Genomic DNA, 16,814 nt, shown 5'->3' with positions numbered 1-16,814 from the left:
ACCAATAGGCGGCTTGGCAGACCTTCTCTTTAACAGGGTTCACTCCCGCTCCGAGTCTCTGCCCTCCCACTTCCTGCGTATTATCAGATTCACACGCGGAGCCGATTCCTTTTGACGGACGAACTCTCAACGAACAGTGCTTCACTACCAAGAAGGACACAGTCTGTTCTTCGAATCAGCGCTCGTGCTCGAGTCATAATCATTGCTGTTGCGCTCACTGCTACGATCCCCGACGCTTTCCGAGTTACACAGGAGCACGTCAGCACAGGCTGCCGAGAGATACACCGATTCCTCTTCTACCGTTTGCGAGAGTAGACCTGGTCCTTGCGCAGTCTAGAAAAGGCCACGTTCCGGGAGAAGACGTTGGATGGTCCACCTTACCAGACCACAGATCTAAACAGATATTACGGGCCTGATCAGGCACCGCTCGAGCACTGAACGCTCATTCATACAAACACAGATTCAATGGAGACCTATCACGGTCTCGTTAGGACGCCAACTGATGCCATTATCCTGTTCGAGGCATGTCGATTAGGCCTTCTACCACGAGTGCAGCGTCGTCTATCTGAGAAAGAACGTCAGTCCATCCGTTCCGGATCGGTCTTCGTGTGGGATGAACGAGAAGCAGGCATGCGGCGGTGGACAGACGGCAAGAGCTGGAGTGCAAGCAGGGTTTCCGGTAGCTTTCTCACCTACCGCGAAATGGAAGGCAAAAGAGGCAGCAGCTCGTTTGGCACACCTGGCAACCGTGCCACCAAGACGCCCGACAGCGGTGCGGGAGCAGATGAGCCTGCAGATGGCGAGGAAGGACCTGATGGCTATCGTTACAAGCCCGATGGTCTGATGAAGCAGTCGTTCAGCATTACCACTTCCCAGGGTCAGCACCTCCACCTGATCAGCTACTTTTCTCGATCCTCGCCTACGTCGCAGGTTCTGCGGCAGCCCAGTCAAGATCCTCAGCTGGCCTCTATCCAGCCTGCGAAAGGCATGTACCCAGAATCCACCGTCAACGACCAGTCTACCGTTCCCGCCGTTACTCGTTCACCAATGCCAGGCGCGCCAAACTATGTGGTCGCACCTTCGCCGGCATATGGACGAGCAGCGCCTCATCCTCATCCGTATCTGCCACCCGGCTATGTGCCGCACCCAGCATACATGGCATATCCTCTCAGTCCGATGCACACCCCTCCTCCTTATGCTTTGCATTACGCACCTGGTATGCCACCACTCGGCTACCATGCGCCACCGTTTGCATCGCCGCACCACCTCCCAATGAGTCACGCGCCACCATCATCCTACGACCAGCGCCCGTCGCGTCTGTCGGATCCTCTAGGCAGGCTTGGGCAAAATGGATCGGCTTCACACCCCAACGGCGTTGCTCCTGCACCGTATACCCAGAGCCAACCGCCCCCGCCTGTGACACAGTCGTATCAGCCAGCCAGCTATGCCACTGCTGAGGCTGTCGACGCCAGGACGGCCCCATCATTCCAGATCGATCCCCGACTCACTACGCCAGTATCGGCCCCACCTCCACCTTCCTCACAGTCCACACTTCCAGCTGTCCCTCCCGAGACCACAGCCCGTCCGCAGACACCTATCTCTACAGGAAGTGCGCCTGCGATGACAGCTACAGCGGCTCCGGTAGCTGCAACTCCGACTACAGCTAGTCAAATTCCGACCATTAATGCCTTGGTTCACCAGGCCGACCGCATGAACGGCGAAGCCAAGTCGCAGACGGATGCCGAACGGGGGGGGAGCGCTAGCCCAGCTGGACAGAATGGTGCACCACCTCAGGACATTCCCAGCGAGAAGTTGGGGTTTAGTGCAGATAAGCGTCACTTGAGCATGCTTGATCGAGCCTTTGCGAGAGTTTGATCACCAAGCCATGTCGGCAGACTACTGTCGATCCTTTGTCTTTTGTTTGCTGTTTAGCATGGCGCTGGATCCCGTATTTGAGCGACCACGGGAGTCGACTGTCGGTAGGGATTAGTGGTTGAAAAGTCCCTGTGAAGCTGGGTCAAGCCTGGCTTGTGATGAATGAAACGAAGGCACGGCTTTGCATGTTCCTGCATGGGACGAGTGGGATGTCCTGACAGGTTTGATTAAAGACTTGATCAGGCAGACTGAAATGCTTGCAGTGATTGCATGTTAGACTACATCTCATCGTCTGTATGATGTCTCAATATCATAATCTGCCTCAACTAAACTCTTTATAAATGCTCGTGGCGGATCTTGACATTGTAAAAGCTGCTCAATTGGCCCTTTCTCCTCACCAGAATCCTAGTCTTGGCAAGACTTGCTGCAGAAATTGGTCAACTTTACCTCTTCAGAACCAAGGATGGGGTTGGCCCCCTACTAGTACCTGAACTCCTTTTCTCCACCACGAGACGACTCACCGCGGCCTACGGACTAGTAAGCTGGACTCCGTGCCCCGTGTCTCTTTGTAAGATCCTTTGCACTCGACTCAGTTCGCTTGATCTTGCGAGTCGTCAGATCCTTGGCTCCTCGCGGCAAGCTCTCCACGGAAGCTGTCCTTCGGGCTCGGGCTTGTACGGTGAGACGGCCACAACACGCACCAACACACTCACCAGTACTTGCCATTGTCATGGCCCAGTCATGCCGCAAAACTTCCGTTGTACCCTTTCAGGTACTCTAAGCTGAAACGAGGACTCTCGGAGCATGATGACGATACCCGCCATGCGCGAGGCTTTACTGATCTCGCTTCAACGACGATCAGCCACCACCAGCCCGGGCTCGCTTGATCCTGGCTGCGGACCATTCTCTGAGGCCTGCACGCTGAACCCCACAGTCGTGCTCCTGGCTGGATTATGATGGAGGTCATGAGTTGTACAAGTATCCGTGCTCCGTACACAGGACATGAGGCTCTGACCTACTCTCCAGAGCTCTGTCCGTCCCCGGCGACGACGCACCCATTCATTCGTTCTTTACCTTTCATTGTAGCGTTCAGTCTCTCATTATGCATTTTCGGACGCTCTCCGTCACTCATTCCATGCCTTCGATTCTTGTTTTCTTGTCTCTTTTCCTGCAATTGTCGTGCGCTCGACCGATCTTGGACGGCGTCTTCGATCTCGTTACCGGCCTTACTGATGCCCTTGGAGATATAACTACCAGCCTAGGCCTAACCGACACGCTCTCCGATGTCCTATCGACCGTTGGCCTTGGTGAAGCCGTTGCGAACCCTCTGCTCGAGACCATCGAGTCAACTCTGAAGGGTAATGGACTTATTGACGGCACACTGGGCGCACTGGCAGGCACTTTGGGAGTCGAACAGGAATTCGACTATGTGGTCGTTGGTGGAGGCACGGCGGGTAATGCTGTAGGCGTGCGGCTCGCTGAGGCAGGCTACACCGTAGCGATCGTGGAGGCGGGTCTATTTTATGAGTTGGGAAAGCCGATTTTGGGCACTACTCCAGCGGGCGATATCATCGGCATTGGCAGCAGCGCGCTGGATCAAATCCCTACGGTCGACTGGGGCTTTCTGACCGAACCGCAGGATGGTCTTGGGGGTCGCCGTATACATTATGCGCAGGGCAAGACACTCGGTGGCAGCAGTGCGCTGAATTTCATGATCCACCACCGTGGGAGCAGGGGCAGTTACCAGATGTGGGCTGATATGGTTGGGGATCAAAGCTACACGTACGACGGTCTGGAACCGTATTTCAAGCGATCCGTCACGCTGACTCCGCCGGATGATACCAAGAGAAGGGAGAATGCTTCGACCATGTTTGAGACCGATGCTTTCAGTACTCCCGGCGGGCCTGTGCAAGTCGGCTACACGAATTGGGTGTCGGTGTGGGCCACCTGGCTGGAGAAGGGAATGCAAGCCATCGGCATGGAGCGGACCACCAGTTTCAGCTCCGGTAATTTACTGGGCTACCACTACTCGCAGTCAACCATCCGCGGATCGGACCAGACGCGCAGCTCGTCGACTTCGTACATCAACGCTGCCAACGACAACGAGGATACCAGTGAGAAGTTGAAGGTCTTTACGAGCACCCAAGCAAGGAAGGTGCTCTTCTCGACGCCATCCTCGACTCCCAACAGCACAAACTCAACCTCAACGTCGGCCTCGAACAAGCCAAGGGCTACAGGTGTCGAAGTTAGCGGACTGGCTGGCCTGTCGAAATACACACTCACCGCCAAGCACGAGGTCATCCTCTCCGCAGGCGCGTTCCAATCGCCTCACCTCTTGATGCACTCTGGCTTGGGCCCTGCTACCCATCTTGTCGAACACGGCATCCCCGTGGTCAAGGACCTGCCCGGCGTGGGACAAAACATGTGGGATCACGTCATGTTCGGTCCAACCTACAGCGTCAAGTTTGACACCCTCGACCGTGTCCTGCACGATCCTATCGCCTTGACCGACGCGCTAACCTCATACATCACCACCAAAACTGGGCCTCTAACGTCTAACGTGGTCGAGTTCTTGGGCTGGGAGAAGCTGTCGACGCTCGACTCGTATCGCGCCAACTTCAGCGCCAGCACGCTCGACGCCCTGGCATCGTTCCCGGCGGACTGGCCAGAGGTGGAACACATTTCTGGCAACGGCTACATCGGAACTTTCACGTTCCCAGTACTGCAGCAACCTCTTGATGGCAAACAATACGCTACCATTCTCGGCGGTATGGTTGCACCTCTTTCTCGTGGTACGGTGACGCTCAAATCCGCCAACCCGCTACAGAAGCCCGCCGTCGATCCTCGCTGGCTCACCCATCCAGCTGACCAAGAAGTAGCTGTGGCGTGGTATCGTCGCATGCGCGAGGTGTGGCGCACGCCTGCACTACAGTCCATCATCGAGGATCCCAGTGACGAGGCATTTCCGGGCCTGGAAAACGAGACAGACGAAGAGATCCTCGAGGTGGTTCGACGAAGCGCAATGACAGTTTGGCATGCTAGTGGGACGTGCACAATGGGCCGCGAGGCAGATGAGATGGCCGTCGTGGACACGGAGGCAAGGGTCTTTGGTGTGCAAGGGCTGCGTGTCGTTGACTCGAGTATTATGCCTGTGCTGCCGCCCGGTCATCCGCAGAGTACGATCTATGCGCTGGCGGAAAAAGCGGCAGACATGATCATCAAAGGCCGGGAGTAGCGAAGAGTGAGCTCTGGACGCGATGAGCTGGTGGGCTTTGGTCCGCTGGAGACACCTTCTCCTTCCATGGATATGGCGGTATTTACCAACCAGCATCATATCAGCGGCCCATAGCAGATAGTTTGGCTGAAGCTCTCGAATCCATGAAACCGTACTCGGAATAGTGAGCTTCAGGGAGGTCTCAGTCCCTGTGTGCAGTAGTGGTTCAAGAAAAGGTAGACTTGGTGAGGGAAGCCAGATTGCACTGGGCGAAGACTAACCCCGAATAACTCCGAAGGAGGAAAGCACCGCCTCAAGGTTACGACCGCACAACGTGATAAGAACGCTTGGAGAGAGTGTTTCTTCTAGATATTAGACCGTCAGTTCTTCGATCAGTAGCTGAAGCTCTCACCGCGGTAGCTATCGGTACGCTCGGGTTGAGATTGGGCTGATTGAGATCGAGAGAAGGCTTGTTACACGCCCATCACTTTATCCGTTCGCCTTTTCGACAATCAGCACCATCAGGCTCAACCCACCATGCCTCAACTTCCGCCTCCGTCGAGCATGCAGCCGCATAATGACTTTGTCAAGCTTCTCGCAGAGAAAGTTGCCGAGCTACATGCATCTCAGACGCCTTTTCGCATCTACCACGGCAACACCAATTCAACTCGTACATCCACCAAAACCTTCCAGAACAGTCTCGATGTCTCGAGCCTCAATCACGTCCTCAAAGTCTATCCGGACACCAAGAAATGCATATGCGAGCCGAATGTGCCCATGGAATCACTTCTCTGGAACACGATGCGCCACAAGATGATGCCGCCGGTGGTGCCTGAATTTCGAGGCATCACCGTCGGAGGCGCATTTGCCGGAACCGCGGGTGAGAGCTCAAGCTTCAAGCACGGCTTCTTTGATCGTTGTGTTACTTGGTTCGAGATGATCCTGGCTGATGGCACAATTGTCACTGCCTCCCCTTCCGAGCGCCCTGACCTCTTCCATGGCGCCGCGGGGACCTTTGGTACCCTTGGCGTGATTACGCTTCTTGAGCTCGACCTGATCGAGGCTGAGCGCCATGTAGAGCTGACCTATCATCCCGTCACCTCAATCTCTGATGCTGTTTCTACCATCTCGTCGCTCATGGAAGCCGACAAGTCCGGGGTGTCTCCCATTGCTTTCTTGGACGGCATTATGTACTCGTCAACATCTGGCGTGGTCATGTCAGGTACCTTTCTCTCCGAGCTGCCTTCACCGGACTCTGCCGTGACGACCTTCTACGCCGCGTCCGACCCCTGGTTCTACCTTCATGCACAAACGCGGATCGCCTCATCCACCAAGACGGACATCATCCCGCTAATATCCTACGTCTTCCGCTACGACCGTGGCGCTTTCTGGACAGGCCGCCATGCGTTCACCTACTTCATGACACCGTTCAATTGGGTTACACGATACTTGCTAGACGACTTCATGAACACGCGTATTATGTACCATGCGTTACATCGATCTGGTCTTACCAATCAATTCATCATCCAAGACATGGCGACACCTGCCTCGAGGATGACGGAATTTAGCGACTGGCTCGATAGCCCTGCCGGAGGCTGTGGGGAGATATATCCTCGGTGGCTTTGCCCCTTGAAAGCTGGTGAAACAGTCAGCATGTCGCCACATCTGGACAGCACGACACCCAAGCCCGCAGCACAAGGCAGGCTCGAAAATGGTGCGGACGACTTCCTTCTCAACATTGGCCTCTGGGGGCCTCTTCCACCCAGTGCTGCTCACAACCAGTTGGGTGTCAACCGCGCCATCGAGAAGAAGCTGTGGGAGCTGGAGGGAATGAAGTGGCTGTATGCACAGACATTTTACACCGAAGAAGAGTTCTGGCGCATCTACGACCGAAAGTGGTACGCGAAACTGCGAACAAAGTACCATGCCGATGGGCTCCCAGACGTCTACCAGAAGGTCGGGCCTAGAGCGGAAGTGCTGGAGCGGTTGCAGGGTGGAGGTGCAGCGATGGGCTGGTATGATTGGGTCTGGGAGACGGTGTGGCCGTTGAAGGGTGTGTACGGAGTGCTGAGTGCCCTCAAGGGTGGTGACTATTTGAGGAAAAGTAAATAGAGTCGATGACAGCCATAACCTGCGTAGCAAGCCTGTCAATCCCCGTACATGTACATGGGTACAAGGGCACATGGTTCGCCAAGATTTGCCAAGGCTGTTGTGGAGCTCTCCGCTTCTCCGTCGGAGATTTATTTTCTCGTTGTTCTTTGGCATAGTCGAGTTCGTACATACAACCATCTGTTTGCCAGGACTTCTCGCAAGATGCCACGAATCAAGAAGAAGCGCGGTAGATACGAGGAGGTCAGAGCCGAGCGGCGCAAAAAGAAGGCAGACCTAGCTGGGTCGAATGCGAAGCGACGCAGGCTGGACGACGGCACCGCCGCAAGCGCTGATGATGAGCAGCCCGAGACCGACGATCAGTTGTATTTTGAAGACACGACGCCGGGCCTGGGAGTGATCGATAACCCGCAACGGCCGCCCGGAGATGAGATGGTGTTTCACGGCCTTTTGGACGAGGATGAGCAGGCCTACTACGCCAGCGTGAATGCAAAGATCACCGCAAATGATTTCGAGGATGCCGATGAAAAGAGCGCCTTTCTCGATGCCGTCTATCGCGAATCACGCGGCAAAGAGATGAAGCTAGCCTCGAGTCAATCGTGCTCCCGCCATCTCGAGCGCATTCTAAGGGTGTCGGGCCCAGATCAGCTGAGGGACTTCTTCCAGGCCATCCTCGAAGGCTTGACGCAGTTGGTTCAGCATCGCTTCGGAAGCCATGTCTGTGAGACATTGTTTCTGGAAAGTGCCAAGCATGTTACGAGCGACTGGAAACCCGATGTCAATGATACAAGTGCTGAGAAATCGTCTATAGCGTCGCTGTTCTTGCAGGCCGCAGACCAGCTACAGCAGAACATCGGATTCATGCTGACGGAGCAGTTTGCGTCACATACTGTCCGGGCGTTGCTACTCGTTCTGTCAGGCGAGCCGCTCGAAGACCCCTCGGCGAAGAACTTACTGGCGAGCAAGCGGAAGGAGAATCTTGGGAGCTGGGCGGGCGAGCAGACCACATCTGACGCTCCTCGAAAAGTTCCAAAGAGCTTCCTGAAAGCCATGTCGAAACTCACAGCGGCCGCAGTGGCCAGCCTAGACACGACCTATCTGAGAGCACTGGCCACACACTCAACGGGCAATCCTGTCTTGCAGCTATTGCTAAGACTCGAGTTGGTCCATTCAGATAAAGGGAGAAACCTTGACGACAAGTCTCTCTTCCACAGACTTGTTGCACCGGACTCACTCGAGTCGCCCAACTCTGAAGGAGCCAAGTTCGTGCTGGGATTGACATTCGACCCTACCGGTTCGCGTCTGGTCGAAGTGCTGGTAGTCCATTCTCCTGGTAAGGTGTTCAAGAAGTTGTACAAGGGTATTTGGAAGGAACGTATGGCAGACATGGCCAAAAATGACACCGCAAGCTTCGTGGCGATCAAGATCATTGAGAGACTGGGAAAGGACGAGTTGCTCGAAGTTCAGAAAGCCATACTCCCGGACTTGGCTATACTCTTGCGACGCCGGCGGTTTTCCCTCATCAAGGGTCTCATTGATCGGTCAGCGATTCGGGAGCTTGACTTTAAGCCCCTGGTCGCCGCATTCAGATCTGTGAACAGCGAGGATGGGCCCAGTCTCCTTCAGCGCCTTGTCTATCCCGCAACAGTTTCCTTGGACAAGGAGGAATCAAGCGAAGAGAAATCGGACTTGCACGGCTCTTTGCTTGCGCAATCCATGCTCGAAGTCGAGACTCTCGGTGGGCTCGTTCGCGAAAATTTATCGTCCATGCAGCCTGAAGAGCTGGTTCCAATTGCGAGCGATACAATAGCTTCAAGAGTACTACAGTTGTCATTGACCTCGTCGACAACGCCTATGGCTTATCGGCGGCAGATGGTGCCTAAATTCTATGGGCAGTTGACCACACTTGCGACCAGCTCCGTTGCATCTTACCTGGTCGATGCCTTGTGGGTGGCCACAGACGGGCTACACTTCATGAAGGAGCGCCTGGCTGGCGAGCTCGCAGCCCATGAGCCAGAGTTGCGAGACTCGTATCCGGGTAGAAAGGTTTGGAAGAACTGGTCGATGGACCTGTACTCACGCCGCCGTGGCGAGTGGGAGGCCCGAGCAAAGGGAATCGCAGATACGAAAGAGGGAGCAGAGGTGAAAAAGACACCAATTGAACTGGCAAGGCAGCGGCGAGCCGAGGAGAAGGCGAAGATGCAGCAGCAAGAGTCCAAACCGCTTGTGCACGCCAATGCTTAGAGTGGTTGGCAGAGGAGTGAGCGACTGAACGGTGTTGGGACTGGTTGTTCTGCGACCTGGAGCAATACGACCCACGAATGCAGTGATGCGGCGATACCATCCAACGCATTACACAGGGGTACCCAATAGGACTTTCAGCAGTGAGCGACACTTTGTAAACTACTCTATGGCCACCGGGAAGACCCCCGATTGCGGCATCGGAGAAGCACGCAAAATTCCCCGACAGAAATTTCTACATACGCAATACATGATGTATGAGTCGCCATCGAACTCAACTTGACATGACCGCGAATCAGCAGACTTTCCAATGTCTATAACACCTATACTTACTTTTCCCACGAATTTTCCGGTCCTCTCCCCACGGGATCAGAATGGGTGAACAGAGGCACATCAACGGCGACACCGCTGTCGATACCAACAGGCCATTGGATCGAGCATCCGAGCTCGAGAGCCTATTGCGGCTCGCGGTCGACCGTCTAGTGGCCTTTGTCAGGGATGCCGACGCCGAGGTCGAGGCACATCGAAGCGAGCGAGAGATTTCGACATCGTCACTTGTTGACCGACGCTCGCCCCAGGAGCTTGAGACCTTGTTGCGGAGTTCCTTGAGCCTCAAGCCGGCGGGAAGTGGTCTCGACGGCTACACCGAGACACTAGACTCGTTACTCAAGTACAGCGTCAACACCTCGTCACCCGGCTTTCTCGACAAGCTCTACTCCGCCCCACTGCCGCCAGGCATAGCAGCAGAACTGGTCTTGGCGGTATTGAACACGAACGTCCACGTATACCAAGTCTCGCCGGCACTCACGCTTATCGAGAAGCACGTTTCGAAAGAGCTCGCGAAACTCTTTGGCCTCAATGGCCCACGCGCCGGTGGCATCAGCGTCCAAGGCGGCAGTGCCAGCAACACCACCTCGATCGTCGTTGCGCGCAACACGCTGTATCCGCGAACCAAAGCGCACGGCAACAGCGTGGATGGCCTGGACCTCGCGCTCTTCACCTCTGCGCACGGCCACTACTCGATCGAGAAAGCGGCGCAACAGTGCGGCTTTGGCTCCGCGGCCGTCGTGTCCGTGCCCGTGCATCCCACCACTGGTCAGATGCTGCCGGCGCAGCTGTCCAGGCTGATCCGGCAAGCCAAGGCAGAAGGCAAGACGCCCTTTTACGTCAATGCCACAGCGGGCACTACCGTGCTCGGCTCGTTCGATCCCTTCACCGAGATCTCGGCCATTGCGAAGGAGCACGGCATGTGGCTGCACATCGACGGCGCGTGGGGCGGCAGCTTCGCCCTGTCCAAGTTCCTGAGCGAGTCGCGCCTCCGTGGCAGTCATCTGGCCGACTCGATCGCCGTCAACCCGCACAAGATGATGGGCGTGCCCGTCACGTGCTCGTTCCTCCTCGCACGCGATCTCAAACTGTTCCACGACGCCAATACGCTCAAAGCAGGTTATCTGTTCCACGACTCTGAAGACGATGGCGACGTCGTCCTCACTAATGGTGCCTCTGACGAAGTCGAAACGTGGCAGGAACCCCACGACCTCGCCGACATGACGCTGCAGTGCGGCCGCCGAGGCGACAGCCTCAAGCTCTTCATGTCCTGGCAGTACTACGGCACGGATGGCTACCGGCAGAAGATCGAGGGCGCATATTCCATCGCGTGCCATCTAGCCGACCTCGTCTCGGCGCACCCGGATCTGCGCTTGGTGTCCACCAATCCGCCACCCTGCCTGCAGGTATGTTTCTACTATGCCCCTGGTGGCAAGGACGTGGTCGGGGGAGAGCCGGGGCAGGTGCGTCCGCCGCCAAAGGCCAACAACGGTGGTCTGACAAAGAACGACGCGCAGAGGGACGAGGAGAGGGAACTGCTGGGCAAGAGTAATTCAAAGGTGACGGAGCGGATCACGAGGGAGTTGGTGCAGAGGGGTTTCATGATTGACTTTGCGCCGGCGTTGGAAGGGCAGGAGGCCAGTGGCAAGTTCTTTCGAGCCGTGGTCAATATCTCGACGCCGGTCGAGACGGTGGCGCGGCTGGTGCGGGATGTGACGGAGTTGGGGAGGAGGGTCGTGGATGAGCTGAATGGGTAGATTTGAGGGAGGAGATTGGCATATATATTGCCGGGTGTATTGGAAAGATATATATATAGACCTGGAAGGTTACGCAAAGCGAACCCGAATCCACAATGGTCGAGACGAAGACACTGTCGATAGTGGTACAGATAGATCGCAATGGACGAGAGATCTTCGGTGACTGGTATACCAGATGATGGAATCATCGAAAGACAATATGAGGTTAAATGCTTGACAAAAGACACGAATATCACACAATTTCATAGCACCAGCCTGCAAAGCTCTGTTGTACCCGTCCCACCCCCGTGTGATTCGTCTAAACCCACTGCTGGTTTTGTGGCTTCGAGAATTGTAAATTTTGAGGTATTGCTTGCGGAGGGGTAAAACGTGGGCATGGCCGTGATGCTCTTGCGAAGCCACCAAAAGCCCCCAGTGGCCCGAGTAACATAAGTGTCAATATATATATATATATAATCCCCGAACAGTCGACGCCCAGTGACATTTCGCTGACTCATCCCTCGCCGCTTTGCTCTCCCGCCAACGACTATTTAGTCGAATCGCTCCCTCGTCTGCTCTCTGCCACTCCCTTCCTCTCTTTCGTTCTCCTCCTCCACGCCCTTCTGCTCCCTCACGGCTCTGGCCCGCTCCTGCAGTACTCCTTCGCCTCCCAGGGAGGCTCCCGTTCGGGCTCCAGTCCTACAGGCGCCAACGTTGCGCACATTCAGCCTCGTGGTAACTTTACCCGATCACATCGATGAGGGCCCGTTTCGGCCCTGATGAAAGGTGGGATCCCTGAGGGATGCCCTGCTACGTCGCTGAATTCCCCAGTTCTGTAGGACAATGCTTCTCTTCCTCTTTTCGTCTGTTGACTGCCCGTTGGAAGCCTCGTTGGGTGTCGATTGCCCAAGCATGTCGGCGTCGTAGAGCAACGTTCCTGAGGCCACCGTGGAGGGTCTGGTTGTCGATGTTGGACCGCAATCAGTGTGCTGTCCAGGAGCTCCCAAGAGCTCAGCGTCTTGCACGACCGCACGACTCTCTGTCCATCGACGGCCCAAAGAAATAAAGATCCAGGATTCTGTGTAAGATGACACAGAGTTTACGGGCGACGTGTGCTATAGACTCTTCTCCTTGCAGGATCTATTCCACTCTTGACTTCTGTTTTTCCAGCATGTGTGTCAGCTAGTGGAGACTGAATATCTTGCCGCTATCGTTGCACTGGGGTTTCTAGGTAAAATCATCTATGATTGAATATACTCGAATCTAGCTTGGCATCTAAGATGAGAACAGATACAGTGAAACTTAAAGTTCGGTTCAACTCGTGTTAGATCAAGGATCTACCAGGGCGTGAATCGCAATCTTCCAATCAGCCGCTGAGGCTGAGTCAAGTCTGGGGGAAACGGCTGCTCCTCGGGTAACACTAACCCGCTGTGGGGGTACGTGATAGAGGGCGGTGGACCCGAACCGAGGATTGCTCAGTGACCCACACAGTGCACGCTGATCGAAGCAAAGATATATGTGCGTGGGAGTTCGGGTCGGGGTTGTCGCCACAGAGGTGTCTTTCCTCGACCATGATGCGCTCGAAGAATCTATCGATCTACAACGAAGCCAAATTTGAAGACATCCGATGAACAGTTCAAGAAACCCTGCAGTAGGCCCTGCCATAGGCTTCGATAAGCGCTCGAGAGCAACAGCAATGGCAAGCAAGACCGAACCTGGGCAGGTGCAAGAGCCCAAGAACATGATTACACCAAGCTCAGTGATCGAGAACGAGATCGAAACCGGTTTGAGCATGGGAACGTTACGACGACGCATCGTGATGTTCTCGCTTTGCCTGGCCCTCTTTCTCTCAGCTCTTGATGTCACCATCATAGCCACTGCATTACCGACCATAGCTCGCCATCTTGATGCCAGCGCTGCCGAGTACGCGTGGATAGGAAGTTGCTACACTCTTGCCAATACATCCTCCATCGCCATCTGGGCGAAGCTATCCGACATCTTCGGCCGTAAACCCATCATCATGTTGGCCAACGGTACATTCCTCGCCGGCAGTCTCATCTCAGGCCTCGCCAGCTCCGTGAGCATGCTGATCGGCGGCCGGATCCTGCACGGGCTAGGTGCCGGAGGTTGCACGATACTTGTGACCATCGTCATCAGCGACCTGTTTGTCTTGAGAGACAGAGCAAAATACTACGGCATCACAGGGATCGTCTACGCAATTTCGAGTAGTGTTGGGCCTGTGTTGGGAGGTGTATTCACTCAGACAATTGGCTGGAGATGGTGCTGTGAGACTTAGTCCGACACAATCCCTTGATTGCGTTCATGCTTTACTGACATGGAGATGGCTACAGTCTTCATAAACCTACCGTTCGACGGAGTGTCCCTCGTTGTGCTCCTTTTCGCCCTAAAGATACCAACCCCCCGAACCGCCCTAATAGCTGGGCTGAGATCCCTTGACTGGGTCGGCTCTTTCTTGATTATTGGTGGTACAGTATGCTTTCTGTACGGCCTTGAATCCGGAGCTGGTGGAACGCGGGCGTGGAACTCTCCACAAGTCATATGTCTCCTCGTCTTTGGAGTCCTCATACTGCTGTTGTTTGGGATATATGAGCACAGCTTTGCAAAGGATCCTTTGGTGCCCGCAAGAATCTTTTCGCGCCGAACAAACGTCGCCTCATTCCTGGTTCTCTGCCTCCACGGCTTTGTCTTTATCTCTTTCGACTATTTCTTGCCTCTTTATTTCCAAACCGCGCTCCATTTCTCACCGATTATCTCCGGTGTCTCCCTTTTTGCTCTCGTGCTGCCACTCTCAGCCGCAACAATGAGCGCCGGATGGTATATCAGGAAGAGCCAAGACTACCTCTTACCAACGTGGATCGGCTGCGTGTTGATGACGACTGGCACTGGCCTCTTCATCGACCTTGGTGCGACCACAAATTGGGCCAAGATCATCATCTTTCAGATTGTGGCCGGCCTTGGAGCTGGACCGCTGTTCCAGGCACCCATGATCGCCTTCCAAAGCCACCTACCACAGAAAGACGTTCCAGCAGCTTCTTCTGCTTCAATGTTCCTGAGGAATTTGAGCAGTTCAATGTCTATTGTCATTGGATCGGTGCTACTTCAGAAAAACCTCGGCGGTGGTCAGCTCACTACCGAGACACGCACAGAGGGCTCTCCCTCGAAGTATGCCTCGGCAATGAGGTTGATGTGGATCTTCTTTACAGCCGTGGCTGGACTTATGGCGTTTACCTCCATTTTCATCGAGAACATGCCAAGACAGGACGAACTCGAGACTGATAGTGCAGGGCTGGAAACTCCAAGCTCAGCCGAGAAGGTGAGCGGAACACAGCCACTTTCTGACGTGCACGATTCATGAGTGATATGGGCACATAATTGCGGAGAAGACGCCGAATCCGTGCCTTCGGTTGCGCGCTGGCCTACTGATTCTGCAACTAGAGGCTTGCCAGGGATCATTTTGAGGTCAAAAGATGGATTTTGACGCCAGTGGAACTGTTTTAGTCGCGGCGACCTGAGGACCGGGATGTGGAGTCCAGTGTTCCGCGTGGGGGCAACCTGAGAAGAACAACAAAACACAAAATCATATCTTTATTACCGAATAATCCTCGGAGGTGAATTACTTTGCAATCTAGGCAATTGAATCTTGAGGGAAGTTGTGATCATTTTTCGTGTGCTCTTTTTCGTCGTGATCGGTGGCCAGGCTAACAAACCGCATCTACGGCAAGGTAACTACACGCTAAGAGTAGAAAGCTAGGATCGCGCTTCAAGCCACCAAGATATTGAGTAGACAGGAGAGATGTAAGCCCCAGAGTGCACAGCGTTGCTTAGCTGGATATGTGGCAAATCTTGGGGTTGACACATCTGCTTGGTGCAGACAAAGAATCCTGCCAAATGCAGGCCCGGCCCCGTCGTCCGGCTCTGGTCTACGGCTCGGGAGTCCACCGCAAGACTTCCCTCGGCTCATCCATGTCACGAAAATAAGAGATCAAGGTCGTGCTCTTTAGAGGTCATTAAGAGACCGGTGCTGTCCAGGAATTTCATTTCGAAGCACCATAATATAGGAAGGACAAAGGAACTTCATTCTCAACGGCTGCAAGACTCTCCGAAGATGTCTCCTCAAACCACTATCGCAGACTTGGAAGCTCGTGTCGCCACAGCTGAGCGTCTTGCCCAGCGTGTGAGTGTTCATCACACATCTTTCATCATGCATCATGACCCACACTCTGACGATCACTAGGCCCACGACCGCGGCGCTGTGGAGAATCTTTTCAGCAAGTACATGCATCTTCACAATGTCTTCCAGGATGAGCAGATCAAGCCTCTTTGGGTCTCTCGAGGAACGCCTGGTATTCACGCCCAGTACACCAACGTCGGCGTTTATACCGATTATGACAGTGTCATGGCGTACCATACGGGCCGTCCATCGCCAAAAGGCAAGCTGATCCTACACGAGACCACGACTCCTCTCATCGAGGTTGCCGAGGATGGACAAACTGCCCAGGGGTTCTGGTTGATGGCCGGTGTCGAATCCGGGTTGTCAGACCCGAAGAACGTCGGTGCCATGCCCGAGGACTTGTATGAGCCTCAAGACAAGAACGTCAGCGACAGACGTGTCTGGGCTCACTGGGTCTGGTGCCAGTACGGCCTTGACTTTCTGAAGCAAGATGGCGAGTGGAAGATTTGGCACTTCAGGTGTCTTGAGGTTGCACGAGCTCCTTACAGTGAGAACTGGATCACCTTCGCCTCGAAGAACCAAGTTGCGTTTGAGAAGGTAACTTAAATGCTCAGGCTCCTGATGCAGCCTCCAGTCAACGCAAGGAACAAATCATGCTAACACGCATTGCTAGGATCTTGCGTACTTTGGAGATGACGGCAGAGCAGTCTTCATGCCAACGCCAGACCAGCCGGCGGAGAAGGTAAATTACCCCGAGTGCGAGGGACGAGTAGGCCACTTGATTAACCGGATACTAGAAAGCCGACATTTACGGACCGGACCGTAGCCGCAAGCTGGACGTTCCTCTACCACGACCATATAAGACGTTCAGTGAAGTTGAGGAGTATTGAGTCGAGATGTCAGGATACATCACGCCCCTGTGTAGATAGTGTTCACAACAAGGCAAACAGGTTACATCTGTCTACCCAAACCAAAAGCTTGACAGCGCAAACTTAATGTATTTCGAATGATGCTCGTCCTTTCCAATAACACTCTCGCCTCCTGACCGACCGAAAACAGCTTGAGACATTGTGTGGTGATCGTGTATGCGTGGATAGTTACGCATACCCAATATTTTGGC

General features: G+C 54.6%; 7 protein-coding genes across 7 annotated transcripts; all 7 read left to right on the top strand.

Moving 5' to 3' along the window:
• Window positions 1–465: 465 nt before the first annotated feature.
• HMPREF1541_02119 (uncharacterized protein) lies at window positions 466–1,875 on the top strand (the record flags this gene model as incomplete). Its single annotated transcript, XM_008716475.1, has 1 exon — window positions 466–1,875. The coding sequence occupies one exon, from the start codon at window positions 466–468 to the stop codon at window positions 1,873–1,875; it is 1,410 nt and encodes a 469-aa protein (XP_008714697.1).
• A 1,135-nt stretch (window positions 1,876–3,010) lies between these two features.
• Window positions 3,011–5,110, top strand: HMPREF1541_02118 (uncharacterized protein; the record flags this gene model as incomplete). Its single annotated transcript, XM_008716474.1, has 1 exon — window positions 3,011–5,110. The coding sequence occupies one exon, from the start codon at window positions 3,011–3,013 to the stop codon at window positions 5,108–5,110; it is 2,100 nt and encodes a 699-aa protein (XP_008714696.1).
• Window positions 5,111–5,626: 516 nt separating this feature from the next.
• Window positions 5,627–7,201, top strand: HMPREF1541_02117 (uncharacterized protein; the record flags this gene model as incomplete). Its single annotated transcript, XM_008716473.1, has 1 exon — window positions 5,627–7,201. The coding sequence occupies one exon, from the start codon at window positions 5,627–5,629 to the stop codon at window positions 7,199–7,201; it is 1,575 nt and encodes a 524-aa protein (XP_008714695.1).
• Window positions 7,202–7,402: 201 nt separating this feature from the next.
• On the top strand, window positions 7,403–9,442 carry HMPREF1541_02116 (uncharacterized protein; the record flags this gene model as incomplete). Its single annotated transcript, XM_008716472.1, has 1 exon — window positions 7,403–9,442. One exon carries the CDS (start codon window positions 7,403–7,405, stop codon window positions 9,440–9,442), a length of 2,040 nt encoding a protein of 679 aa, XP_008714694.1.
• A 371-nt stretch (window positions 9,443–9,813) lies between these two features.
• HMPREF1541_02115 (uncharacterized protein) lies at window positions 9,814–11,523 on the top strand (the record flags this gene model as incomplete). The annotated part of the gene is made up of 1 exon (XM_008716471.1): window positions 9,814–11,523. One exon carries the CDS (start codon window positions 9,814–9,816, stop codon window positions 11,521–11,523), a length of 1,710 nt encoding a protein of 569 aa, XP_008714693.1.
• A 1,675-nt stretch (window positions 11,524–13,198) lies between these two features.
• HMPREF1541_02114 (uncharacterized protein) lies at window positions 13,199–14,878 on the top strand (the record flags this gene model as incomplete). Its single annotated transcript, XM_008716470.1, has 2 exons — window positions 13,199–13,787; window positions 13,854–14,878. 2 exons carry the CDS (start codon window positions 13,199–13,201, stop codon window positions 14,876–14,878), a joined length of 1,614 nt encoding a protein of 537 aa, XP_008714692.1.
• Window positions 14,879–15,628: 750 nt separating this feature from the next.
• Window positions 15,629–16,584, top strand: HMPREF1541_02113 (uncharacterized protein; the record flags this gene model as incomplete). Its single annotated transcript, XM_008716469.1, has 4 exons — window positions 15,629–15,697; window positions 15,758–16,291; window positions 16,368–16,436; window positions 16,492–16,584. The coding sequence occupies 4 exons, from the start codon at window positions 15,629–15,631 to the stop codon at window positions 16,582–16,584; spliced, it is 765 nt and encodes a 254-aa protein (XP_008714691.1).
• Between the last annotated feature and the right edge of the window lie 230 nt (window positions 16,585–16,814).

Source organism: Cyphellophora europaea, assembly GCF_000365145.1.
Source record: "Cyphellophora europaea CBS 101466 unplaced genomic scaffold supercont1.2, whole genome shotgun sequence".
NCBI lineage: Eukaryota > Fungi > Ascomycota > Eurotiomycetes > Chaetothyriales > Cyphellophoraceae > Cyphellophora > Cyphellophora europaea.
Note: the sequence above shows the minus strand (reverse complement) of the source record. Positions and strands in the feature narration are given on the sequence as shown.